Source organism: Hypomesus transpacificus, chromosome 19 (genome assembly GCF_021917145.1).
Source record: "Hypomesus transpacificus isolate Combined female chromosome 19, fHypTra1, whole genome shotgun sequence".
NCBI classification, from domain to species: domain Eukaryota; kingdom Metazoa; phylum Chordata; class Actinopteri; order Osmeriformes; family Osmeridae; genus Hypomesus; species Hypomesus transpacificus.
The window spans coordinates 12,797,380-12,823,676 of record NC_061078.1 but is presented as its reverse complement, the minus strand read 5'-3'; the positions used below and the strand labels follow the sequence as shown (position 1 = coordinate 12,823,676).

At 46.4% G+C, this 26,297-nt stretch overlaps 4 protein-coding genes and 1 non-coding gene across 19 annotated transcripts in view; 1 reads left to right on the top strand and 4 right to left on the bottom strand.

Moving 5' to 3' along the window:
• plekha7b (pleckstrin homology domain containing, family A member 7b) overlaps positions 1 to 3,998 on the bottom strand; it is a 71,253-nt gene extending 67,255 nt beyond the window's left edge. For 7 of the 12 annotated variants that reach the window (XR_006957644.1, XM_047041309.1, XM_047041310.1 and 4 more), the window contains exons 1-3: positions 3,492 to 3,998; positions 3,308 to 3,384; positions 3,149 to 3,206 (exon numbers count right to left, since the gene is read on the bottom strand). Coding sequence is in view for 11 of the 12 variants with exons in the window: in XM_047041309.1 (XP_046897265.1) it covers positions 3,149 to 3,206; positions 3,308 to 3,384; positions 3,492 to 3,574 (218 nt within the window). In the remaining variant the exon portion in view is untranslated. The remainder of the gene's footprint in view (positions 1 to 3,148; positions 3,207 to 3,307; positions 3,385 to 3,491) is intronic. The other 5 variants (XM_047041315.1, XM_047041317.1, XM_047041316.1 and 2 more) reach the window with 1 other exon arrangement.
• Positions 3,999 to 6,765: 2,767 nt separating this feature from the next.
• On the bottom strand, positions 6,766 to 9,226 carry rps13 (ribosomal protein S13). Its single transcript, XM_047041542.1, has 6 exons — positions 9,137 to 9,226; positions 8,799 to 8,847; positions 8,626 to 8,704; positions 8,348 to 8,517; positions 7,453 to 7,553; positions 6,766 to 7,135 (listed from the first exon to the last, which is right to left on the bottom strand). The coding sequence occupies exons 1-6, from the start codon at positions 9,157 to 9,159 to the stop codon at positions 7,102 to 7,104; spliced, it is 456 nt and encodes a 151-aa protein (XP_046897498.1). The 5' UTR covers positions 9,160 to 9,226; the 3' UTR covers positions 6,766 to 7,101.
• LOC124482330 lies at positions 7,273 to 7,401 on the bottom strand. The gene has a single exon (XR_006957741.1). It is a non-coding gene; the product is annotated as a small nucleolar RNA SNORA19 (small nucleolar RNA).
• A 260-nt stretch (positions 9,227 to 9,486) lies between the features above and the next one.
• nucb2a (nucleobindin 2a) lies at positions 9,487 to 14,445 on the top strand. 2 transcript variants are annotated; one of them, XM_047041541.1, is made up of 13 exons: positions 9,487 to 9,643; positions 9,974 to 10,108; positions 10,278 to 10,385; positions 10,468 to 10,600; positions 11,044 to 11,147; positions 11,270 to 11,455; positions 11,639 to 11,729; positions 11,841 to 11,899; positions 11,989 to 12,081; positions 12,171 to 12,260; positions 12,440 to 12,610; positions 12,795 to 12,855; positions 13,024 to 14,445. In XM_047041541.1, exons 2-13 carry the CDS (start codon positions 9,974 to 9,976, stop codon positions 13,212 to 13,214), a joined length of 1,422 nt encoding a protein of 473 aa, XP_046897497.1. In that variant the 5' UTR covers positions 9,487 to 9,643; the 3' UTR covers positions 13,215 to 14,445. The 2 variants fall into 2 exon arrangements, with proteins under 2 accessions (XP_046897497.1, XP_046897496.1); XM_047041540.1 differs by lacking the exon at positions 9,487 to 9,643 and adding an exon at positions 9,716 to 9,809.
• A 64-nt stretch (positions 14,446 to 14,509) lies between these two features.
• Positions 14,510 to 24,938, bottom strand: caprin1a (cell cycle associated protein 1a). 3 transcript variants are annotated; one of them, XM_047041537.1, is made up of 18 exons: positions 24,754 to 24,938; positions 23,503 to 23,637; positions 23,163 to 23,225; positions 22,838 to 22,924; positions 22,463 to 22,704; positions 22,121 to 22,203; positions 21,153 to 21,341; positions 20,988 to 21,040; positions 20,796 to 20,879; positions 20,090 to 20,242; positions 19,185 to 19,293; positions 18,997 to 19,058; positions 18,415 to 18,546; positions 17,795 to 17,948; positions 17,397 to 17,573; positions 16,935 to 17,041; positions 16,605 to 16,665; positions 14,510 to 15,168 (listed from the first exon to the last, which is right to left on the bottom strand). In XM_047041537.1, exons 2-18 carry the CDS (start codon positions 23,635 to 23,637, stop codon positions 15,125 to 15,127), a joined length of 1,935 nt encoding a protein of 644 aa, XP_046897493.1. In that variant the 5' UTR covers positions 24,754 to 24,938; the 3' UTR covers positions 14,510 to 15,124. The 3 variants fall into 3 exon arrangements, with proteins under 3 accessions (XP_046897493.1, XP_046897495.1, XP_046897494.1); XM_047041539.1 differs by lacking the exon at positions 18,415 to 18,546 and having other exon boundaries at positions 24,754 to 24,937; XM_047041538.1 differs by lacking the exons at positions 14,510 to 15,168; positions 16,605 to 16,665; positions 16,935 to 17,041 and adding an exon at positions 17,051 to 17,312 and having other exon boundaries at positions 17,369 to 17,573.
• Positions 24,939 to 26,297: the final 1,359 nt, after the last annotated feature.

Genomic DNA, 26,297 nt, shown 5'->3' with positions numbered 1-26,297 from the left:
CATATAGACACTAAATGTACTCTTCGTGACAGGGGATATGACTGTGATCTTCTCGTAATGACATCAGGTTATTATTATTATTATATCACAGGAGCAGGTACCATGCCAGACAGCCCTGAGAGAGAGGTTAGGTGAGAGCAAGGTCCCTCAGCCTGCAGCCTGGATGTAAATGAGTACGGGACTGAGTTATACGACAGCCTCGCTCGCTCGCCGCCCCAACAATCCCTCCTTTGTACTCCGCCACTGCTGGTTTCCACCGGCAACCGGCAGCACAACCAGCCGACCGTTGTCACGGTAGCACCATGTGGATTCTGGATTCAGCTCAGCCTGTCACAGCAAGCTCCCAGGGGTGGTAGAGTGGGGGCAAGCAAAACCCCCAAACTCCGACAGTGAGAAAGAGATAGAGACTATGACTAGGACTTGGACTGAGACATGACTAAGGACATTGGTCATACAGTACAAACACCAGCTCCAGTCAAACCTACTGCCATGGTTTTGAGAGACTGGAGCAGTGATGAAGCAAAGCAGCACTGGCTCCCCTCAGCGTGCTTAATTAGCTGAGTGCTATAGGGACTGGCCAGGTGGACCATGCATTCAACGACCCTCCCATAATTACCTAAAAGACACACGGGACAAATGTTGGGAAGAGTCAATGACCGCCTGCTGTAAATCAAATAGACCTCCAATGTAGATGGCCCACTATGCAGTTTCTAACAGCACACCATTAACCGAAGATAATAACAAGTACATCAGCACAATTGAAGCATTCCCCAGTGAGGTGTAATGAGAAGGACAGCCCTATCACAAGGGCAAGCTCCACATCAATCAACAGTGCCTCCGAGTAGCTCACAAGCATTCCCACTTGAAGGCCTTTAGGACATCCTTGCCCCGTCTCCCTTTTCATTCCAGTTACCACGTGAATCTAGGTGCCTCCGCGGGGGCTCTCAAGTGGGCACTTGGTCACAACCCAAATCTATGGAATCTAGTTCTCTTTTATTGGAATTCTGTTTTTGCTTGGCCTGCCTCATAAAACCGTATTCACCCGTGCCAAGAGCATGGGCCTATTCTGTGGTCTCTCAGTTCTGTTGGGAACTGACCCTCCGACAGTAGCGCAGATGCAACAAAGACACAATGTCCACCGCCAGGAAAACAAGACCCACAACAGGATCCTTCCATCAAGTTGTCGGGGATACAAACAAGGGATTGACTTCACAGGCGTGACATTTAGGGAAACTATACATCCCTCAACTTCACTGCTTTTCTCTTTGTTCTTGTCATGCCAGAGAGAAAGAGACACACAATGACCCACTTCATGGCACCACACAATAAAAGTGTCAACGATAACAAATTCCTGATATTTTTTTATGTGCCTCTTTCGAAACCCAACCCATCTGGTGCCAGTTTATTGCCTCACTTTTACAGAAGTTTCTACAGTATAGTGTCTTTCTCCTGTTACAATGCAGCATGACTAAAATACAACAAGGAAGTCTCCCTGGCATTTGCATACGGGCTTAGCGCGGATGCGAGCTTGAAAGCGTGTTTGTCTGCATTATCTGTTCACGTATAATCTCAAAGTAAAAGCCTCCTTCACAAGCCATCTTCACAAACATGATTACAAGCATGGGAGTACAATGCAGCGTGGCAGGCCTTCTGTCTGGGGCAAGTGGGGCAAACTAAAAGGGGCATGGAAGGGGACAGTGGGTGCAAGCCCAACCAACTCCAGTCTCCCTCCCAGGGGGGAGGAGGAGTCCTAGCGCTCGGTCACAAAGAGGAACCAAAGCTAAGGCATTTCTAATTGCGTCGCTCTGTTTTACATTGGGGCTGGCAGATCGTCAGTGTTATCTGGATTTATCTGTGTGTCATACTGTGAGAAATATGTTTGTCTTAGTACTTAGCCACCTGTCTGTGTGTCAGTTTACCTGCCTGACTGTCTGTCTACCTGTCTGTCTGTCTGTCTGCCTGCCTGTATGTCTGCCTGTCTGCCTGCCTGTCCCCCCCACAGGCCCCCTGCAGACAGGCATGGTGTGACACACTGCAGACTGTGGAACCACACAGCAGATGCAGGTGGCCCAACATAAGAGTGTCTGGATAAAACAAATCATAGAAAGAAGCCAGAGTGGTTTTATTGTGCTTTATGTTGTGTCACGCAGCACTGGCTATTGAAGCTGCCATGAGGGAGGAGAGTGGACACAGAACCAGCCCGGTTGCCGTGGTAGCCAGCACAAGGATTGGTTTGTTGTGAACGCTAAAAACCCATTCTCCACGGGAATAAACACAAAGAGAACGACTTTGAAAATGTCTCTGCTTCAAAACTGCAATCATGCCATACGTCTCTGTCACCATGTGAGCGTACCATCCTGCCTGTCTCCCTCCTCCCTGTTCCTCTCCCTCTCTCCCCACTTCTCCCACACAAACAACAAACATGCACGCACACACACACACCATCACACACTCAGCTAGCTAATGGAGAGAGTAGAGAGTAGATGTCCTGCATATTGGAGAGTGTGAGCTGAATTTCAATAGCTTTCCTCTGTCCTGCTGGATGTTGCCCTTACCCTCAAAAAGTAGGAGGGCAGAAGACAAGAGTTAATTGGTATCTACTCTTCAACAGTGCTATAATATGCCCAAAACATCTTTCATGAGGTCAGGTCAACCTGATGTGTATTTCATACTGAAAATAAGTTTATATGTATTTAAAAATACATTTTCAGTGTAAAGTACATATAGGGAAAAATGTCATGGTATATTTTAGTCATAATATAGGATAGCCTATGAAGCCTATTCTGCACACTAAATGCATTAACACGTAGGCTACTGTGGTCTGTTTCTGTACAGAGACATACCCAATATCATTATACTATAAAGCAGCCACATTACAGAATGCTTGACGTTAATTTGGCATCATAACAAGACACCCTAAATCCTGATGCAGCGAGAGTAAAAGGCATGCATGCGACGTCATCACGGCTCAGCCCGCCGCAACAGGACACATTTAAAAGGCATCGTTTTATCCACAGCGCTGCGCCTCGAAAGTGATCGTCTCAACAGTATCGGGCAGTGTAAAACACTTGAGAATGAAAGTTTGAGTCTTAAATTATCACGGTCCATGTTGCACTTCCCATTAAGCAGACAGAAGCGCCGCACTCACTTGATGAAGTAGCTGGCTCCTTCGTCTGTGAAACCTTCTTCCCATCCTCGAGGTAAATCTAGACCATAAACACAAGAAGCTGAATGAATAAGATCATTTTCACAGTCAGTGTTTGGAAAAATAGTTTTACTGATGGTTTCGGCGAAAAGACAAGGCTACCTGATCGTATCATGTGTCCGGAGTTGACAGGTTCACCCGTACGAGGATGGAGCCAAGTAGTGATGTGAGTTTTATCACTGAAAAAAGACACCTGTTACTGAATGAGGAAAAGCATGATCTAATTCCGTATATTAATCTGATTGAGCAATGCAATCTAAACTGAGAAAAGACAGCAGATTCTCACTTGATGAAGAAGACCCTGCCATCTCGACAGACTCCGTACGACCAGTGGTCAGGTAGAGTGTCCCGCCCGAGCGGTGCCGCCATGATCCCTGTTTCTCGTGCAGCTAGTGCATTCTCTTCTCCGCAGAGTTTCCTGAGGATCCGATAGACTCCAGTGATCACCGCTAGGGCTGTAGCTTTTTAAAGGGGAAGAAATAAACTTGTAGAGAGTCGCCTGCTGCGCTACAGCCAGCGCGTCTTTGTCCTACCTTCAGCCGACAATAAAGAGTGTAAAAACTAAGTGTGCGTTCAGGGATGGGGTTGTTGCGCTCAACTCTATTTTAGGCGCACAGAATTGGCTTCGTTGGGTCTCATTTAAGTTAAGGAATGTGTTCGAAAGGTTTCATAATTTACGTCCATTTGAATAGCTTAACATTCCTAAAAGACGGACTTCGTCACACGCACATTCCGAAGGAAAACTGGGCATTTTAGTGTTGAGGAAGCTTAGCTGTTCTCATGGCAGGTGGAGCCTATAGGTAACACAAACAAGGCCGTCTTGCAACAGACTATCCTTCTCCGTTGTAGCCTACTGTTCACGTGAGGGCGGGACCTCTCCGACAAGAGTAACAGACATGTTTCTATCAGGCTACAAGGTCCAAGACTTGTGTGAAAACGTTTAAACATAATGGCATAACTAAAAACACTTGCATGGCAATATTGTGTTGATCTCCAGAGCAGAGCAAGCACACAAACAACCTAATGAAAATAAAGAAGCACAACACGCCATTGTTGTTGAAAGGGAAGCGTGATGGTAAGCTTTTTTTAGGGTCACAGGTTTGGTTACATTTGTAAAAACGTATCACCCCTGGGTGCATCTGAATCTATTTAGAAAGCATAACCCAAACAAGCTCTCAAAACTGTATAGCTGTGCAAAGCAATACACCTGAAGAGAGTGTGTGTGTAGATCTGTCAACCTCACATTTCTTACTGCAGCTAGGCCTTGAGGACAGAGAGTTTTCCCAAGCATGACACATTACAATAATGCTTACATTGCATCAAAAGGAGCTGCCCAATTTCCTGATGCTGCCCATAAATTTAACCTGGGGGCGTGTGAGGCAAAGCTCAAAGTCACAGTGCAGAGGAAAAGGGCTGTATCATTGGACAACAAACGGCAAAATACCTCTCTGATTCCCAATGGCCTCCCCTCGCATCAACGTAAGTTTTGCCATCTGATTCCGGCCATTCAGATTTTTTGAGTTATGGCATGTGAGTTGAGAAATATGTATAAATCTCCAGGTACACAGGGTACACAGATAGTGTCCCTCCTGTTACCTGAGCTAATGCAGGGTTTTAGCAGTCATTGCTGCACAAGTGGTGTCCCAATACATTCAGAGACCAGCTCCTAAATAAATGGCATGACTCTCCTAAATAAATGGGCTGGAGAGTGAAAGGTTATTCATCTCTTTTGTGAAACACCAAAACATTACCCAGAGTGCCCTTCCCTCAGCTAGCAGGGGGCATGAACCCCCCCCCCCCCCCCCCCCCGTCTGCATGATAAATATTTGAGCGGTGAATCCCTTTGGAGAAGGCTTTGTTGTTTCACCCTGTTTGCTTGGTGCACTTCCTCATGAAAGATGTGTGTGATCAAACTGGATTGCTTCAGCCGCACCATTTGAGATGGTGTGTGTCCAAGCCAGCTCTTTTTGGAAACCGTCTTTGTATCCTGCGGTTAGGAGGAAGTCAGAGGTTCAGTGGAGAAAACATATCGGGAGGTTTTGGCATATATGGACAGCTTTGGTCCTATGGTGGTCAACGCGGACACAAGCCATGCAACTCACACAGCCAAACTAGTCCTGAGACTGCAAACATTCAGGAGGGGAGTTGTGAGTGTTGTGTTTGCTAAATTGGTTTAGAAAATCATGAAGAGAAGGAAGGATAGGGATTTTTACATGTGAGGAAAATGAAACGAGTGACAGGTTTCGTGGTATAAATGTGAAATGAGTGATTCTCGACCAGGCTGCTGAGGGAACAGCCCAGCTTACAACAGTAGGGTTGACAGCACTGGTGCCCAAGGGGACAGACTGTACATCCAGCCTTGAGACCGGTGTGCTGTGACTTAGCTCTGCTCCTTTAACCACATCTCAAATCCAGTCTTCATGAAAATGCAAGATCGCAAGAAAGTATATAATCCACCCTGTAATCCATTACAGTGTAGGACGAAATCCACTTTTCCTTGCTGCTCTGGTGCATTTCTCACAGCGAAAATACCAGCTGTGAACCCGGGACACACACACTGCAGTGCAATCATACCATGTCCCCAATCCAGTTAATTACTCTGATTTGACTTTGCCCCACAATTCATCCCCCACTTCCCCCTTCCCTCCTCCCACCCTCCCCGGCTGCTCCTTTCACTCACTCCATCAATCGGACTCCCTCACGCGCACGCCGACGATGCGCAGCCCGCTGCAGCTCTGCAGCTGTATCGCCTCCTCTGCAGTGTGGGCTCTGCTGAGGATTGCTGCCTCTCCACTGCCAGAGGCTCACAATGCAGCAAGGTGACTCAATGTTATCGTCCTCTCTGAGGAGAGCCTGCCCCGGCTCGGGCTGAATCACTGTTGACTGAGCGAGGCTCTGCAGCAGACGCAATAAAGAACTCCTTCGGCTATCTCACCTGCCAATCTGAACTGACTTGTGCATTACGTTTCACCCGCTACGTGATTTTCTACAAATATGTCTGGGTATGAAATCAATATCAGACAGATGCAGGGTTTATACGTGCCACTTCATTAATATAGTGTGTGTAGTCCAGTATTTTAGTTTCCTAATGGATATGAGGAAAGGATTCATAAAAATCAATACCTATCCATAACCGGAACATTGATCATGATTCCACCTGATGACAAAACTTTATTTTCATAAAGTACAGTGGATTGTATGATCTGTAGTTCCACCACTAAATCAAGGTAAGGTTGAATAGTCTCTGGCAGGTGTGTTGCTCCTTAAGGGATGTGGGTGGTAAGTACAGCTTCCAGGTCCTGCTCCTGATCTCCCCCTCAGAGCCCAGTAAAGAGAGCTGGAGGGTGAGAGGTGGGCTGTGGCCCATTAATCACACTGTCTCCTCTCCTGGAGGAACGAGACTGAAGGATGGGTCTGGAGAATTCTCGTGATGAGCCAACGTCCCTATCCTCTACGGATTGTGTAAGGTTGAAGTGCACCTACATAATTACACTTCAAGAATCACCAAACAGAAAGTGACTCACTGGGAAAGGAACATGAAAAAGTTTTGCGAATACATGAAAAGGTAAAACTGCAAGAGCAATTGTTTTATTCAAGGGCATCTAGCCATGTGGTTCAGCATCTTATCGAGCAGTTAAATACTGACCTCTTGTGGCTAACAGTGTTCATAAAGAAGATCAGTCAGTGTTGTCAATATCAGTTAATGTACAAGTTCATTCCCAGAAACATGCAGAAGAATAGGATTCTGTGTATAAAGGATTTTTTTCAAATATTTGTTTTACCTTACACACATTTACCTTCAATTGTACAAGTATACCATGCGCCCTCCAGTCTACAATTAGACAAACACACACACACAAGTTCCTTCAAAACGTTCCTTTAATGCGAAAATAGGTTTATGCCACCAAGGCAGAGGCGGTGGAAGATTCGCTGTGGAGGAGAAAAAAAAAAGGGGGGATTAGAAGATTAAGATGACGTTGGCCTTAAAAGGTAACATCCAGATGGCAGACTGCTGGTGAACACTTGCCCCCTGTGGAGGCACAGGAGAACCAGCGAGTCGCAGTGAGACATGTGTGAAGGGGACTGGCAGAGTCGACACTGACAAGCCACTCTGCTAATTTACCTTCAATTTCATCTAGCACATCAGAAATATCTCAACTCTTAGGAGGGGAAGAGCAGGACAATGACATGTGCCACGATGTCAGCGCAATAAATAGCTTGATTAAAAAGAAATAAAAAATACTTACTACTTCCAGTTTGGTGCCAAGACTCTCTTGGTCTTGTAGTAGCGGGCCAGGCGGTGGATTCTGCTTTCGGTCAAAATCAGACGGAATTTGGCGTCTTTATCCTGCATTAAAAAGGGAGGGGATTTGAAACAAACACCTTCCTTCACATTGACCTGTCAATATCAAATGTAGACAAACACTAATGTGTGTCAAAAGGGATGTTAAACTATTCACAGCACTGTTGGCCTCCCTAGCCCCGGTCAGTGGTCTCTAGAGAAAACTGTTACTGTACAGGTCTAGGCTCCAACAGGCTAAATGATCCATTCAAAAGTATCAGGTCTCAGCTCGTCCATTTGACTCCATATGGTTGTATGTCCATGAATCTACTACTTAAGTACAAAGGTAACAGGTGGAATCATCTCCCCACCTTCATCAGAGATACTGACTCTCTCCACCTTCAAGACAAGGCTAAAGACACACTTGTTCCGGGAGTACAACGGTACTTCAGAAAGATTCGTTGGATCAGATGTTAGTTTATTTCCTCCAGGAACACTATGACACTTATTGAGGGACTTGTTGCACTTGTTGGTTAGTTGTAACTGATTTAACTACTTGTACTCACTGCGAATTATATTATTGTTGCTTGCTTTCCTCCAGGTACACTATCACTTTCAAGGATCAGGTTGTTTAATTGTAATTTGTTTAAATACATGCGTTTCTGGTTCAACCCATTGGCTCTTATTTGCTTTTCACAATCTATGCTTCATGTTTTGGCTAACCGCAATGTTTTTGGGGCCATATCCTTGTTTAGGATCATTGACCTACACACTTTTTATAAAGCTCTGTCTTGTAAGTCGCTTTGGATAAAAGTGTCTGCTAACTGACTAAATGTCAATCTAATGTAACAGGTGGATACCTTTCGGTTCCTCTCCAGGTGCTTCCTGATAGCCACAGCCTTCTTGATGAGGTGGTACAGGTCCTCGGGCAGGTCAGGGGCCAGGCCTTTGGACTTGAGGATCCTCAAGATCTTGTTGCCTGTCACGAAGCGGACCTGGGCCACACCATGAGAGTCCCTCAAGATCACACCTGGTCAGAGGAGGCAGGACGGTCAGCCACTTCTAACCATGGCTGACATATCTCCCTTGGGATTGCAGTTCGGGAATCCAACGAACATGGGAAGGATGTCCTTCTTACCAATTTGAGAGGGTGTCAGACCCTTCTTGGCCAGTTTAAAGATCTGCTCTTTCACATCATCAGACGCCAGTTTCAGCCACTGTGAAAGCATAACGTTTCTCATTTAAAATACGTGAACGGGGAAAAAGCTGAATACCACACATGCACCAGGTCAAGCAGCTAACGTTACTTACTGTGGGAACACTGCGCCTGTATGGGAGCGCTGACTGGGACAGGCCCTTACTGAAAAACAAAGACAAGTCATCAAGCTAGGAGCCCATAATCAGACTGGAGACTCAAAAATGACAACAGACAACAATCTTCATGAGTTGTCGAGACGGCTCTACTCTAGGCGGAGGATTGATGGGTGGGTAAACTGGCTTGCTCTGTGGCGCGGCAAAGCGTTTCGCAGACTCTTGCTCGTTGATTAGAGTCAATAACAGCATATCATACACTAACATCATGATCAAATATTTTATGATACATAGGTGACTACATCAAATTAAAGGATATATATACTTTATGCGCTTACCCCGGAGCATGCATACGACCCATGGTGGCTTTGTAGAGGAAAAGGATAATGGCGTCGACGTACGGAAGTAAAGGCGAAGTTGGGAAGTGACGTATCTCAGGAAAATATTTGATTAGGCTATTAGTTTATTTCAATAAATGAGACACGTGAAATAAATGAATTTGTGCTTTTCTATATAGACATATATTTAGTTTTTAATCACGTTCAATGAAGACTTACCAATTGTTTATCCTAGGCGGGAGGCGAAACGTCCATTCGCCACGTACAATTCGGTGCAACGCATCTTGATAAAGCGTTCTGTCGTTTGACAGACAGCAAAATTACCCAATCGGACATCCATGCGCGTGTTTAGAAAATGGGGTGGCAAATTGTATCCAATCGCTACTTACCGCTATCATTATCTCTAGGCTACTGTAATGTATTCTGCCATCCGATCCTGAACAGGAACAGCCACCGCTAAAGCGGCACAACAGGCAATTACCTCAACGAACATTCACAAGCCCCAACGTGAGTCTTGTTTGCCGTAAAATGGACCTACTTACTGTCTGTTTAGTTTTGAATGACAATACAAAGTGTTAGCCACTGCTTATAGCTGACACAGCAACTTTAAGTTCTAATCAGACAGCTGTGCATCATTCTAGCATCAAACCCGAGCTAGCCAACTGACGTTTAGGTACAGTATCATGTAACATATCCTCCTGTAGCATTCGTATCTTTGTGTGTTATTAGCTAGTTCTAGCAGGAATTTAAAATGATGAGAACTCAACAATGAATCAGGTGTTGTTGCTTTATTGCTTAGTCCCATGTTGAATAACATGTTGCCTTTTCTATGTGCAGATGTCCCGTAACTGGGCTTTCCTGTCCAGCTGCTTTGCTGTTGCTGTCCATCTGCTGTGTCTAGAGGCAGTGCCAATTAGTATGGACAAGACTAAAATTGAGCCACTGGAAGAGAAAGATCCTCCGCCTAGTGTTGTAAGTCTCAACGTCTTCAAGCCTGTTAATAGTCATTGCTAATAGACAACGAAGAAACTGTAATAATAGTAGGCCTAGATCTAGTACAGCATTTTTCCTTGTTCCTTGAATATCTATCTTTTCTTATTGGAGAATACGGCTTGATGTTCTGCTGTTTGTGGTGTAACAGGACACTGGACTCCACTATGACCGATACCTCCGGGAAGTCATCGATTTCTTGGAGAAAGATCCACATTTTAGAGAGAAGCTTCACAACACTGACATGGAGGACATCAAGGTTTTAGTCCCATCTAAGTCTCATCATTTCTCATGACGAATGTGTTGTTGTTGAGCAACGTTGCAATGTCTGTCTTCAATAGCAAGGGAAGCTGGCTAACGAGCTCGACTTTGTCGGCCACCACATCAGAACCAAACTGGACGAGCTGAAAAGACAGGAGGTCAACCGTCTACGGACGCTCATCAAAGCCAAGCAAGATGTCGAAGGAGGGAACGGTAGGCCTCCGCCCGGTGATTCATGATCAACTCTAGGAAGCCCTGAGTATGAGCTGCACATGTTTGTGTCATCCAGTTGCTTCCTATTGCATTACTCAAGTGTAACAGAAAGGATGTGGGTTTGTTTTTTGGGGTTCCTTTTATCTTGTTGAGACTCACATGTGAAACATAAGTGTACATTGTGAGCCGCAGTATTCCAACACAACAGCGATGGCATGTTACTCTCATCACTAGCACTATCACTACCAGCATAGATGTTAGTCACCAGCATAATTGACTCACTTTAGTACGCTATATTACAGAAACACCATCAGAAATGTTTCTTTTACACTGTTCTTGACAGTTTTCTTGCAATGACCACAACATAATTGATGTGGCTTGCGCAGTCATAACTGATGGACAGATGAACAAATTGATGTGTGATTCCTGTCAACATTCTCCAGACATGGTAGTGGACCACCAGGCCCTGTTGAAACAGTTTGAGTACCTGAACCACATGAATCCGCACACCTTTGTAGTGGATGACCTGGATCGACTGATCAAATCTGTAAGTCTCTGCCAGCAGACTAGCTGAACATGGCTTGTTAAATACCATCTGTATGGAAAATGGAACAGTCACCCTTCCCCTGTCTACACAAAGAAGCAACATGTTGTCCTTCTTTTCACAAGGCCACAAATGACCTGGAAAACTTTGACAAGGAGCGCCATGAGGAGTTTAAGAAATACGAGATGTTGAAGGAGCACGATAGACAGGAACACCTGAAGACTCTGGACGATGAAGGGAGGAAGAAGGAGGAGGAGCATTACGAGGAGATGAAGAAGAAACATGCCGACCATCCCAAAGTCAACCATCCAGTAGGTCTCCATCGCAGGGTTCAGCCTGAGAGCCATGCTGCTGTTTCTTAACCGGGGCTCAGTACTGTACAATGGAGAACCTCATACTGGAAGACCTCATACTGTACTATTTAATATCATTGACATGATGTATTATTCACTGTGTTCATATCAGAACATGTAAGCTACTTCTTCCCTGTACAGGGTAGTGAGAATCAGTTGAAAGAGGTGTGGGAGGAAGGTGACGGTCTGGATCCGGAGGATTTTGACCCCAAAACCTTTTTCAACCTGCACGGTAAGCCCTTCTTGGGGGAGAATCACCCAAATGGGCCAGAAGAATAAGATCTAAAAAGATTTATCTAACAAGCTTCACCAGTGCATTTATGTTTCCCTTGGTCTTTCACAGACACCAATGGAGACGGCTTCTTTGACGAACAAGAGTTGGAGGCCTTGTTCACTAAAGAGGTAAAGCGCCGCCGTGTCTCCCGAACACCCAACGTGCCCGTCGCTCCTCGGAGCGTTTGACAGACGCCCTCTGCTTCTTCCCTCCCCAGCTGGAGAAGATCTACGACCCGACCAACGAGGAGGACGACATGGTGGAGATGGAGGAGGAGCGGCTCCGGATGAGGGAACATGTCATGAACGAGGTACGCTGCCGTCCCCTCACAGGGCCATGGAACACTCTTCCACAAAGTGCTTCCACACAGGACCCACGTGTTATACTTTCATCACACAGGTGGACTCAAACAAAGACAGACTGGTGTCTCTAGAGGAGTTCTTGGTCGCCACAAAGAAAAAGGAATTCCTAGAGCCGGACAGCTGGGAGGTGAGGCCCCGTCGGCTCTCAGCTCAGACCTGTTACGCTTACCGACGCGCCGTTAGAAACATCCTATCCTTAACAATACGTAGTCCTCGAAGACGCACTGCGACAGCAGCATGAGGGTTCTGAGGTGAAGGGGCCGCCCCGACGATACGAATAAAGGTTCCCCTGTGTTCCCGTGTCAGACGCTGGAGCAGAACCAGGCCTACACGGACGAGGAGATGAGGGAGTTTGAGGAGCACCTGGTCCGCCAGGAGCAGGACCTGAACCAGAAAGCTGCAGACCTCCAGAAACAGAAGGAGGAGCTGGAGAGGCAGCAGGAGCAGCTCAACGCCCAGAAAGTGGAGCTGCAGCAGGTGAGGACCACGGCCTGGGGACACTCAGTATGACAGGACGGACCCTGGATAGCACACACACACACCCTGGGAGCCTAGCAACAAGGCTCCTTAGATGTGTTTGGCATTAGAGTGACCGTCGTGCTGTGGTGTTTGGTGTGGTGTGTTTTGTGTCTTTGTTCTACTCTTGTCTTTCTTGTTTCAGGCAGTAGAGCACATGGAGCGATTGAAAATCCAGAATGTGGAAGCCCCTCCTGAGGTTCATAGTACGTGAGCCTTCCTCTCACTTACATCCCAACATTAACGTTCGATCACGATTTTCTCTGAAAGACAATAGTTTTACGTCTATGGTCATTCACTCATTCGGCTGCCTCATAACCATGTTCTCTCCTCAAAAAAACAAACGTAAAACAAACATTCTTCTCTGGTTTCAGTTGAGGGAAATGCCGTCCCTGACCAACAGGTGCATGACAATGTTCTGGCTCCAGGCCACCAAGCTCTGCACCAGGATCCTCCCCAGGACCATCACGAAGAACCCCCCAAAAGTCCAGATTTGCCTCCAGCTCACAACGATCTACCCCCAGTCCATGAAGCAGTTCCAGAAGCCTTGCATGACCTGCCGTAGGGCTGCAACCCCCCCTCCTCCCTCCAGCTGTCTCATAGACTGGTGCTGCTTGTGGACACACCTCTGGCGTCATGAAACCACCTCAGCAGACGTCTGAAACCACCTCAGCAGACTTCTGTACAGTCCTTACAGCCATGCCCCTGAGTACCAAGGTGGCCCCTGTTGTCTATGTTTGGCTCCTGGTCTCCTCGTGTTGGAGGCAGGGATGGAGAACCCACCAGTGTCTCTCTCCTTTCTTGAGGTCACAGAAATACAATCCCAAAATGTTATGTCGAGAGCTTCTGAATTTGTTTTACGTTAGACTGTCAGGGTCAGGGAATTAGGATTTGACCTCCATCAAATCAGCAACTTCTTCATCTATTTCAAATACTTGAAGCATGCTTGATTTAACCTGCTTGCCCAAGAAAGTGGGCATAGTTTGCACTTCTGAGATTATTTAGATACATGTCTAAATAAATATTGTGACTCAGGTCTGTAGACTAGCCTACATCTGCACAAATTGTTGTTTAAATTATTTTTAAATGTTCATAAATGTAACGATCCGAAACAATGGTCAAGACTTGTGATAATATGGTTTTAATATGTTGATGCATTGTCAGTATCTGTAGAACATTTGTTGCCTGATTTGGGAATTCTTACGTGTCAGCGAGTGCAGTTGTGTGTTCAAAGGCTCAGATATTTTTCAGGCCTTTGTTTTGAAGAGGGACAACGTAATCATCTTCTTTGTGGACTGTGGTGTTTTCAGGTTACGCTGATCTCAAATAGGTTGCAGTGGTAGGTCGACTGCAACCGCAAAACTAGGATCTATTCCATCTGCAGACCAGTGACAGTCAATTTTTCATTGTGTTTTCTAGTCATGGTTGCTGTGTGTTTGAAATGCTGCTGGTTTCCTACTGGTATCTCAGTATCCCCACCTCTTCATGTCTGGAACTTGAACTCTAGTGGTCTTTAGTTGGAACACAGAAGAGATATGACTGCTAGTGACTGTGCCTACCAATCCTTCTTAAATACCAGGGGGAATGTTCATGTGCTGGTCTGCAACGTACCAGCTGAAGTCCACTCTCCCCCAATTGGCCCGTAGAGAAAAGCATTGACCTGAGACACGCTCCATATTTTCTTTCAAGAAAAAATGTCCCATTTTATTTTGCACAATAGGGTATGCTTTCTCCCAAGATCATGAAATAAATTAGAAATGTCCTGTACTGGAAGAATTAAAAGCTTTTTTAATTGACTCATGTGCGTTAGTTGGTGATTGGTGAATGGCAGAGAGCATGTCTGGAAAACACAGGCCCGACTACAGAAGAACTGCATATTTATTCAGTGCATCATATATGATAAAGCTACAGTATGACCATAGCACAATGTTCACAGGAATTATTTTATTTTACCTTAACAGTCCTTTATATGCTTTGTGTCTGTCATTCTATCGCTCAACCTCTGACAAAAGTGCGTTTTAAATCAGTCAAAAATGCTTATTTCTTTCCCATAGGCACCAGGATTTCACCAGACTAAATGTCACGACATATTGTTCACATTGGGACTAACAGTCCAACACATGGTCAAACTGTGATTCTAGCTTGATTGATTCATCATGCTCTTTCTTCTTTCCATACTCCTTGTCCTTTTGCAAATGACTTCCTGACAAGGTCCAAACGAACAGTCTACCAGCAAAGGCACACACGTTAGTTTAAAGGCTAGGAGACAGCACATGATTCTGAAGCTTCCAACTGGTCTGAGGGTCACACCACTGGAACCAATCCAGCGTCAGCCACTGAGGATCAGTCCAGTGATGAAAGAGTTGGGTTGGCAGTCCAGAAGTCACAGGGAGGGAGGGTGGATAGATGGATTCTCTAGGAGGGTGAGTGAGAAGAGGGTGAGACAGGGGCACACTGGGCCCGACGTCTCCAGGGTTAGATGGCTTGCTGTGCTGTCATGTGACTTGTTCCCCCTCGGCCTGCAAGCGCCAAGCAAACATAATCAAGAGTCAGCTTGTCCCTGCTTGTAAGGCAGTATTATTGATGTGTGGCTGAAGGCATGAACTGTTTAAAATCTTTATCCCTAGCTTACCATTAGACACTGGTGTAAAGTTCATGCTGGTTCAGTTCTACTTTATAACGCCGTGGCCAAAAGTATTGGGAGCGACAAAAAAAGAGCTTTAAAAAAATATGAAATGTGCCTTATTGTGATTCCAGTCTTCTATTGAAAAACATGTCAAAACATTTCTCAAATATTGAACCAGCAAAGTTTGCAAAACACATTTACCACACACATTACCAAAACTTATGGCCATGACTGTACACACACACTACTCCCAATTCAAAGCATTCCCATTCAGGAACTCATAAGACACATTAAGACTTTCATTATCAATTTGTCAATATAAAAGGACCCATAAGTGCTTAATGTTATTGGGGAGATTTTGTCAGCCCGTGCAGAGTGGAGTCTTTTGCCAGATGGAGCCAAAGGCAAGAGCATCTGTTGCCAAGGATTTGGAAATAACACCAAAGGATTACTTCAAGAGAATTAAAGCTCAACAACACAGCCTTCTCAGAAAAGTGACTGTGACATGAACGTGTACAGTCCCATTTGTGTTTGTTTGAGAAAAGCAAACATCAACCGCGTAAACCCTTCGACCCCAAAAGAGCAGTTCCATCTACCACCTGAACACAGAGCAGGGAGGGCGACAGAAGCATCCAGAAAGCATTGGAGCAAAGCAGGAGCAAATCCCACCGCCCCAGTGACCCCCAGAGGACAGGCTAGTGACCGCAAGCCCACACAGCCCAGGATCTGGGACCAAGCAAAAGAACGTAGCGCCAGACAGCAAGTAATACAACACATCTTTATTGAAACAGTCTCTCAACGAGTAACATCAGCTTACAAAGAGGAGATGGGAGAGAGTCAGGACGAAAAAATAAAAATAAATGCTATGAGAACCAAAAGCATCGTAAAAGAAACGCAGTAGACGGGGCGGGGCAGTGACAGAAAATATAAAAGATTCTCATGGTTTGGACCAACAGTGGCAGGTTTTCTTCATTTATTTTGTACAAAAAATAAATTAATGAAATCTTTCAAGTTTACAGGAGTATCTATTTTTTGTTTAAAACACAGACTTGCTTATCGCTCTGAACATTGAGTTCAGCATTGCGTGCCCTACAACAGTAAGAATACCTCAGACCATACCAATGTAGGCTTTACTCTGATAAAGAACAGAAGAGGAAAGGGAAGAAAAAAAGAAAAAAAAGAACTTCACTGATGAGAAACAAACCATATTCATTTTCTTTTTTTTCTTATAAAAGTGAGCTGGGGCTAACATTCATAGTATCTGAATGTTCAGTGTGGCGGAAGTGGACAGTCCATAAGCGTTTTAGGATCGCATGGCTTGAGCATTACCTCGAGAGATACCTCGAGGCCCCTGGGCCGCGCCCCGCTTGTACCCTGGCTGGTAGCCCTCCTGCAGGGGAGAGACAGGGGCGTGTTACAGTACCCACAAAGACAAGACAGACCCCTCTTTAGGGTTACAATACAACACACTGTCAAGACAAGAATAAACCGTTTCCGACATCAAAAACCCCATATTGGGGTTTTAGAGAATTAAGAGCATTACCCAACAGATCACCTCAGAAATCAATACTTGACTGCACTGCTGCTATGCCTAAGTGGTGATGTGATGATGTAGGGGGGTAGCAGGTGAGCAGTTGGGTTTCCAGGGAGAGAGCTCACCCTCTGGTAGGTGGTGTTGGAGTAGTCCCGGGGCGTGGTGAACTGGGTCTGCCCGTAACCGCTGTTAGGAGTGTTTGAGAATGGAGGGCGGTAGCCGTCATAACCCCCTGAAAGAAGGAAATGAGTGCACAATTACAAATCACACAGGAAAACAGAGCGATGCCTCTAGGTATAACAGTTGGCTCCGAAAACCAAAAGTGATCAATCGAGTAAGACGAGATTCGAGACAGCATCACCTTACGGTGTGTCTGTAATCATACACCATCATTTTCCAAACACTTCCGCATGTTTGGAGCCACCAGGTCCTAACTGCTGACTTGATCTTCTAAGAGGAGCCCCCACCAGATCCTACCTCTGAATCTTAACTGCTGACTTGATCTTCTAAGAGGAGCCCCCACCAGATCCTACCTCTGAATCTTAACTGCTGACTTGATCTTCTAAGGAGCCCCCACCAGATCCTACCTCTGAATCCGTTGGAGCCCCGGTAGCCGTTGAGGACTCCGCGGGCATTCCTGGGCCCCCCGCGCGGCGCCGCCCGGCTGTTGTAGAAGGCCTGGCCGTTCCTCCCAAACCCGGAGGCCTGCTGGGAGCCCTGCTGGTGGCCCCCCGCCTGCTCCTGAGGGAGGAACCCAGGAACTACTGGGGGGGAACCCAGGAACACAGACCGTTAGGACTGCACTGACAGACCAGCAGCTGCTACACTGATTTAGTCCGGACTCAACCTTGTAACACTGCACGGAATGAAGCTCTTCACCATGCCTGATAATCCTATTCTTCAAAATGTATAAATCAGCCCTTTTTTTCTTTTCTTTCACTGTTGGCCACACAATGACAAGCCCAGCCCAGGCCCCTCCCCTCACCTGACTGGAGTGCTTCCTGTTGGTTGTCGGGCTGCTCTACAGAGTGCTCCGATTGGCTGTTGAAGCTCTGGCTGTAGCCACTGGGGAACTGGCTGGAGTGCTTCAGAGAGTCTCCGTCGTTGGTGGGGGGCACTGGGGCGTTCATGTTGAACACCTGAAAGGAAGATGAGCAGCTGTTACAGATCTGTCCAGTAACTCAGGGCTCAAAAGAGTACTTGTTACAGCCTGTAATTACATCACAATGTCTTCAAATGGATACGGTTAGCTGTGGTTATAAAGCATGCCATACAAACAGTTCATTGTTTGCTAACTAAATCTCTAGCGAATGAGCTTAGGAATTAGCTATGAAGGATTGTGTCGACGGGATGGGGGGGGAGTTATGTGGAGGGGGGAGATGGAGGTGAGGTGGGGAGTGACTACTGTGGGCAAAGCAAAAGAAAGACTTCCAAGAACGCTGTTTCATTTCTAATTTCTAGCCTTTTCCCCAGTGCTATTGTAAAAATGGACCAGCGTTATCACAAAGTTACACAAAAAGAACCGGCTGCGGCCCGTCTAAGTAGCTTCAGGGGCTGTATGAAGAATGCATGACAACGTGTACTGGTGCTCCATTGAAAGCCTACCGCTTGCATGGACTGGAATGGTGCTGCGTTGACATTGATGCCTCCGCTGTGGGGAGGTTTGGAGACAGGCGGGAAGGCAGAGGGCAGGGAGGACGGGGCGGGGGGCTGCTCGGACGACAGGGACATCGAGGCCTTGGGAGGGAGTGGGACGGGACGGAGACAGAGACGACACACACACACACGTCAATGGGTTTCAGACACACTCTGGGGGGTGGGGAGGGGGGGCATGATGAGTGTTTGCAGGCATCTCAATCACCTATACACACACACACACCCAGAGGGATGTGTCTTGGACGGGGGGGATGGGATTACCTGGAGGAGGGGGGGGGGGGAGGGGGTGATGGTGTCTGTCTAGGGGGATGGGGTTCTGCTGAAGGATGGTAGAGGGGGGGAGGTGGAGGAGACCAGTGGGGCCAGAGAAGGGGGAGGGGGAGGAGGGGAGGAGGGTGACGCCTAAGGCTGCCTTCATTTGGTGCAAGGCGGTGGTGTACGTTGAGGTAAGCCTCAAGATAGGGTTATGTTGAAGCTCAATTGGTCAATGATGGGACCCCCATCAGTGCTCAAGAGATAGTTCTTACGTACTTGTGTGGGTTCGGGTTGTCCCGGAACTGTGCCTGTCTGAGGAATTCTGGACTCTGTGTGGACTGTACAAACAGACAAACAACAGATCATTAGTATGGAAAGCACAGCTGTTTGTCTTACACCAGAACCGCCCTGACGAGCCAGACTGTGAGGGGTGTTGCATGGTGGAGAGGGGAGCTGGTGGTCACCTGGGGCACAGGCCAGCTGCTGCAGATCCACAGTGTGGCCAGGCTTCATGGGCTGGGCCGACACAATGGCCGGGTCCAGGGCCTGCCCATCAAACTCCAGCATGGAGTCCTGCACAGCCAAACACCACACATGGGTTCAGACTTAGGCCAAATCCCAATACTCCCCCTTCCCCCTTCCCCTTAATTTACCCCTTCCCCTTGGCCCTCGAAAGTAAAGGGTTAGGGCTACATAGCCCTAGGAAATGGGACGCCACTTGGTTACAGGTACGTCATCTAGCACGTATCGATATCTCCAAAGCAAGTAGCGTTATGCACTGATATTAAACGAAATTTGCTGCTAATGGAGTTTACTTAGAACTGCAGACATGCTAGTCAAAGAAATGCGGGACTGTTGTGCAATTCAGAACTGTAACATTAACGTACCAAACTAGCGATTTTTAGAGACGTTTCAATTAGGAAAATGGTATCAAATATATATGTTCATGACTGTATATAACACAAAACAAGACTGTCATAATTTTGTTATCAATTAATTAAGCCGATAATATAACATTTATCGGACTCTCTGGATGATTTGGTCGCCATTGTTGCCGGTCGCGCAGTTTTCACATAGCCCTAGGTTTCAAGTAAGCTCCCGATCTTACTTGGTTTTAAGGGGTGTATACCCCTTAGTCTTAGCCCTTCCCCTAGCTCCAAAAGAGTATTGGGACACCACTAGCTCTCACGGGAACGCGCAAAACTAAGGGGAAGGGGTAAGGGGAAGGGGTAAGGGGGAGTATTGGGATTCGGCCTTAGTCTGCGACGCCAAAATAAGACTTCAGAGCCGGGACCTCAGAGGACTCAAACAAGAGGAGGTACTTGCTAAGCCTAATCACATTAAATGGTAGAAGGAGGGGGCCTCTGACCTGCATGAAATTGTACGTGCCCTGCATCTGGGCCATGAGGTCCTGGACGGCCTGCTTCCTGACCACGGGGTCCGGGGTGGCGGCGGGGGATGGGGAGTTCACAGTGTGGGGGGGCTCCTGGGCCAGGGCCTGGTGCTGGAGGGAGCTCACTACCTGCTCACACAAGAGGGACACACACCATGTCAACATATGGACTACTGCAACAGGCCGACTCCTCCCACCCTGGACCCTCCCTGTTTCAGTCACTCCCCTCTGGCAGAAGGCTGCTGTCCATCAGGACCAAAACCTCACGCCACACAAACAGTTTTTTCCCTTCCGCTGTTGGCCTCCTCAACAAGGCCAAGAGTTCACACTGACTTTAATGACTTAATGTCTTAAAACAATTTGCATTTTTGCACTACATTACAATTCCTGTAATATTTGTATTTTACATTGTAAATTGGCAACTTATATTTTATGGCAACTTATATTTTATTGTGCATTTTATTTTAATTGTATTCCAATTAGTATTGCTAGTTTATGTATCCTTAGTATAGTTAGACCACATATTTAAATTTAGGATTCCTATACGTTTATTGTATGCACCTTCCTGCCAGAGCAAATTCCTTGTCTGTGCAAACTTTCATGGTGAATAAATCCCTTTCGGATTCTGAATGAGAGTTGTTCCTTCTCTCCCCATGTGTGGCCTGTTTGTTCTAGAACATACCTGGGCCTCGGCTGCCCACTCCTCTACTTGGTCTTTTTCGGTGCTGCTGTACGTGCTGTCTGGAATGAACTGTCTGTTTACAAACTGCAAGAGAGAGACAACACACACGGTTGATTACCACACCTAGGAAGGCTCTGTGTATGGCGTTCTCGCCGTCCCAGCTTAAACGGGTGGAAGTGTCAGCAGTCTCACCTCTGTGGCCTCCACCTCTATGGTCTCTGTGTATTCTTCAGTCACTGTTCCTTCTGGGAAACAATACACAACACAATACAATGAGTCACACAACAACATGACATACCCTGGCTCTGACTGGCCTCTCGGCTACATGGGTGTGACGGTCGTTATGATGATGGTTACCGGGTTCTGCAGGCTGGTCTCCTGCCTCCGACTCTTCGGGCGCCACAGCCTGCTCTTCCTCCTCCTCGTCTTCCTCCTCCTCTTCCTCCTCCTCCTCTTCCTCCTCGCACAGTCCGTTCTGATGCGGCTGTACTCGGTCGAAGTAGTCACTCAGCAGAACCTTGTCCAGGGTCTCCTTCAGTGCCTTGTCTGATTGGGAACAGGAGGTCAGAGGTCAGACGTCGGCAGATACCGCCCACGCCCCCCCCCCCCCCAACCAAGACAGAAGGTCGAGCAACGTCTTACGTCAAATCTATACATTGAAACTCCTGAACTGCATAATTAAGTGGTTACTCCTATAAGGGAATAGCTGCACCCGAGCTTGTCCGATACCATCGTAAGCAGAAACCGTAGCATAATGCCGCAATGCCGTTTGTGGAACCTGCTAACACGTTACTGCAGGGTGCAATCACAGCTGTGCCCCATTCCACTACCCAGTGCTGTGCCAGCTACCAGCAGCTGCCAAGTACTGTAAGCACTTTCAATATAAATACTTGGAAGTTACTGTATCCAATGTTGCCATATGATCAGATGGGGTGTGTGTGTGTGTGTGTGTGTGTCTGACTGCAGGGCCGGGTAGTGTCCTGACTTGCCCTCATCATAACGGTCAATGTGGAGGGTCCCAGGCCTGAACACCATCCCTGTACTCCCCCTCCCTGGGCTGCCTGAGAGAAGGGCTCCAGCTAACGGCTTGTGCTACTGCTAACATGGCTTGGCAGACCAGCCTGCTCTCTTTACTCTGGGGGCTCGGTGATGGATGATTCCAGTCCTTGCAGGGAGGCCAGCTCAGCAAAAAGTACAAGACTGTGCTGCTTAGAGACGTTTCTACGGTTTCCTCAAGCCCTTTCTCCGAGTCCCTTTATTTAGAAATGTCCCCCCCCCCCCCCCCCCCCCCCCCTCCAAAACTGTGCGCGGATGAAACAACTTACACGTGGTCCCGGCCACAGCCTTGTCCCTGCCCTCCAGCAGCTCCCACAGGTGCAGTGAGGCCTCCTCATACTGGTCCGTCAACCTAGAAAACATACGACACTTACTACCATGACAACCACCGTAAGCAGCAACACAACCCATAGGCTAAGTGAACCGCACAGAAACATTTGCAACTGAATACTTGTATGCTAATTAGTCGGGAGTTTCTCCGCAAAAGAATAGAACATGACACGGAAGCATACATTCGGAGGACAGGAAACGGGAGATCCTAAATTGTTTAGGGAGATTGTTTTCCTGTATGTGGGAGCAAGAGAGCGAAAGAGCGAGAGAGAGGGGCGTACCTGACGTCATGGTCCCGTTCAGGCCCCACCAGCTTGTAGAAGTGGTCCAGGGCCGTGAGGTCGGCCTCGCTGAGCAGGGGGCTGCCCGAGGCGTCGGCCCTCTTCAGGTCCTGCCTCACCGTGTCGTCCCCCAGCCGGTCCAGCAGGAACTGCAGCTCCAGCACCGTCTTCAGCCTCCGCTGCTCCATCTCCTCGCGCTGCAGCTGCTCCCGCCGCGCAGACTTCTTCACCGCCTTCTGGATCTGCGAGGGAGGAGGTCGGGGGACAGGGAAGGAGAGGCAATGACTGGTGGTTTAGATGCCTGGAAACGAACGCGTTGACAAGTGTCGACCTGTGATTCTGCGGATGTGTGATCACTGAGATTACTGAACTCACGTCTTGTCCCAAAGTCAAGAAGCTCTTCTGTAGCTCCCGGGCAAACTCCAAGTTGTTGGTAATCTCTTGGAACTTGGACAGGGCATCCTTCAGAGAAAAAACAACGGAAATAGACAAAGTCAGCAATGTTGACGAGCTTGGAATCTCAAACAATGTATAACCTTTCTGCATGTACATCATATAAATGAGAATGAATCATTGCATTAACATAACGGGGCTGTTAGCACACACTAAAATTAGGTTTTGAGAGAGAGTCTTCCATGACTATGGGAATCCTGATTCAAGCACAGCAGCATTGTTGGCCAAAGCGTTACATGCTACTTACCAGCTGATCCTGATTCAGCCGATCTCCTTTATTCTTCTTGGCCTGGTAATCGTCCAATTTACCCTGGATGGAGAAAGGAAAACACAGCACGGTTAACAATGCACTGAAATAGAGCTGATCTAGTGGGAGTGCCATGCTGGCCATGTAGCCACAATAGAAAATATGATACGAGGTGTCTGGCTAATAAATGAACTCCTATGGACACAATTAATGAATCAGACACTCGACACCAGGATTTTTGTGTTTGAAGGTTATGTGACCTAGGGTAATGTCTGTTTGTCATTTATACTAGGCTAAAATGACGTTTTTATGTTTGGGTGAGACAGAGGGACCGAACTACCTTTTTCTTTTCCATGTTGCGGACCTTCTTGTCGATAAAGCCCAAAACTTGCTTCATGACCTCAGAATGATTTCCAGATCCCAATTCTGGACTGGCGGACTGAACACCATTGTTGCCAACCATCGCTGAAGGCATCTGCAGGAGAGGGTTAGCAGCTGTTAACATCTAGTTGTAGGAGTTGGTAAGCTTCATAGTATATAGTGTTTCACGTTGTCGAATGACAACAAGACTGCTTTCCTTTGACTGCTACATTACTTAATGAGTTAGTGTGAAGGTTTTTTGTCGTAACGTGATTACATTTGATTCAAATCATGAGATATACACATTATTGAATGTGATTCACATCATAAGATATACACATTACGGCCAGTGCTATGGGGCTGTCCTTAATACGTTCGTGAGGTTTTGTAAACTCTAAAACTGAGTTATGACAGTCTGCGTAATTTGCGATTTAAGTAACTAAATGTATCACTAAACTTCTACCACCACAGCTTAACGATGCTCCTCTTCATTGAAAACTACAACAAAGAAAGATCAATGTGGATTTTTAGCTATAGCTAACTGGCTATCTAGCTACCGAGTAGTTAACAACGATACGTTACTGCTAACTAGCTAGTATATTAAAAAATAACTTGTGTGGCATTGAGCATAAACACTAACGCTTACGTGTGTAAACAGTAAACTAGTAGCTAGCTGACACTTGCTAGCAGTACTACTCAAAAGAGATGGACTCCAAATTAGGCTTTGCTAGCTAGCCTAGCTACAACGGCGCTACTACTACTCTTCCCCCGGCATTGGACGAAAGCTAACTAACTAGCCTAAACTTATCCCCCTAGCTCCATGCCCATGCCATGGATTGTCAGGGCCATTGTGGTAACTAGCATTTAGCCATCTAATGCTAGGCTCGGGTCTCTCAGCCAGCTACCAGTTAGCTGGGTTAGCTAGTACCACACCATCGTTACGCATTGTTTCGCTGGCTAACACGATTGTATCTTATCGGTATTCTGTTTCTACCCTTGTTTGATGAAAGCTTAACACCTATGCTAAGCTTTATGGCAAGTGCGGCGTCAGCTGTGCAAATAAAGCGTGTAGTTTCATCTAACCATTTTGAGGATGACTGGACATTAGCCTTGCCTGACTCTTCTTGGCTAATGTATTAGCAAACTGGTGCGCGTTAACGAGACTGTAAGGAAGCGACCTAGCTTGTTAGCCACCGACGTCGACTTTAATGTCGTGTAAGTCGTTTCTTACCTTTAGTCTCTTGTTGTTCGAAGATATCTTCTTCTGATGTAGCTACTATGGGTTTTTTTTATGTTTTGTGCAATGTAAATGGTAGTCTTGTCTTGTATAAAGGATGCCACAGCCTCACCGGCCTCACCGACAACTGCGCCGCTTCTACAAAGCTGAATGATGCTGCTGTTTGCAAGCTTAGATTGAGCTTTAGGTCAACTCGTTCCTGGAAAAATAGAAAATTCCCATCACGTGCTCAGCCGAGCGTTGATGTGGAGTACATGAGAGGACCATCGGATTTAATTCAGTCAGCAGCAAACATAAACACCGATTGACAATCTGTTAAAACGTTTTTGCTTTATCCCATTGTTGGTTGTTCCAAAATAGTTGATTCAAGGTAGTTAGGATTCCCCCGTCAGGGTGAAGCCTATTGTAATGATTAGTATTCTTGAATATTATTCTAGTAACCTATTCCGCCCAAAGAACTCAAGCTCTTATTGTTAAAAAGTTTTGATGCACCATGTCTTCGAATACACGCCGCCCTCGAATAAACGCCACCCTCGAATAAATAGCCTACCGCACCAAAACTGAACGTTATTTAATAAACGCCGCGGTTTTCAGTCGAAGAAGGACGGTAATTGTTATTATTCTTTATTATAATTGTAGTAACCTAGTAACCCAAAAACTCAAGCTCTCCTTGGATAAATGGCCCACATTAGACCTTAAGGGGGCGTCACAGGCCACGCCAAAATGTCAAATTTTCAAAGTGATGGCATTTTCACCCGATTTCTAAAATTCTTCTGTAACTTGGTGTACATGCCTCCGGACCCATAAGGCTAACCATGATGTAATTTCCTTTACAGGGACAATTTGGGAAAACCGAATTCTTCTTATTTTGAACCGTAGGTCCAATGGACTTGACATTTCGTACAGATTTGATGTCTTTCCCTGTTTTACCTATTAAATTCTAGAGTGTTTGAAAAGTAACTGAACACATAATAAACGCGTAATTTATTGTAAAAAAATTGGGGTTGAGTACACGAATAAAGATGATGCTAATGAGTTATGTTCATTCATGACTTGCAGAGTGGAATTGGTAAGTGCTGAGTGCACAATGGCAAATCTCTATCCACATCGTATTGTAGTAGCCTACCACTAGAGGGCGTAAGCGCATAGTTTATAACGGATTACACGCAGGGCATGCGTGTATTTCTCATACATGCACATGTACAAGTTTTGCAGGCACTGTTCGAGAGACTGTGGTCTTGCAATGTGGATTGGAGTAGCAATATGTCTCTTTTGTCAACTTTTAATTTATGTGCTTGTTATTCTTCAGTGTAGTGTGGTTTGGCACAAAGCTTCTCACCGTCTCATTTGTAAGATTGATGGCTTCAGATATGTGAGACTGTGTGAGATCTGTTTCATAACCCAACCCCCTTCTTTTATTTATGAAAAATATACTCACTGAGTGCATTTTTGAACAGCAACAATCTGCCAAGGTCAAACTGACATCACAAACACATTTGCGCTTTCGGACGTCTGAGAACTGTTCAGAAAAGCTTAAT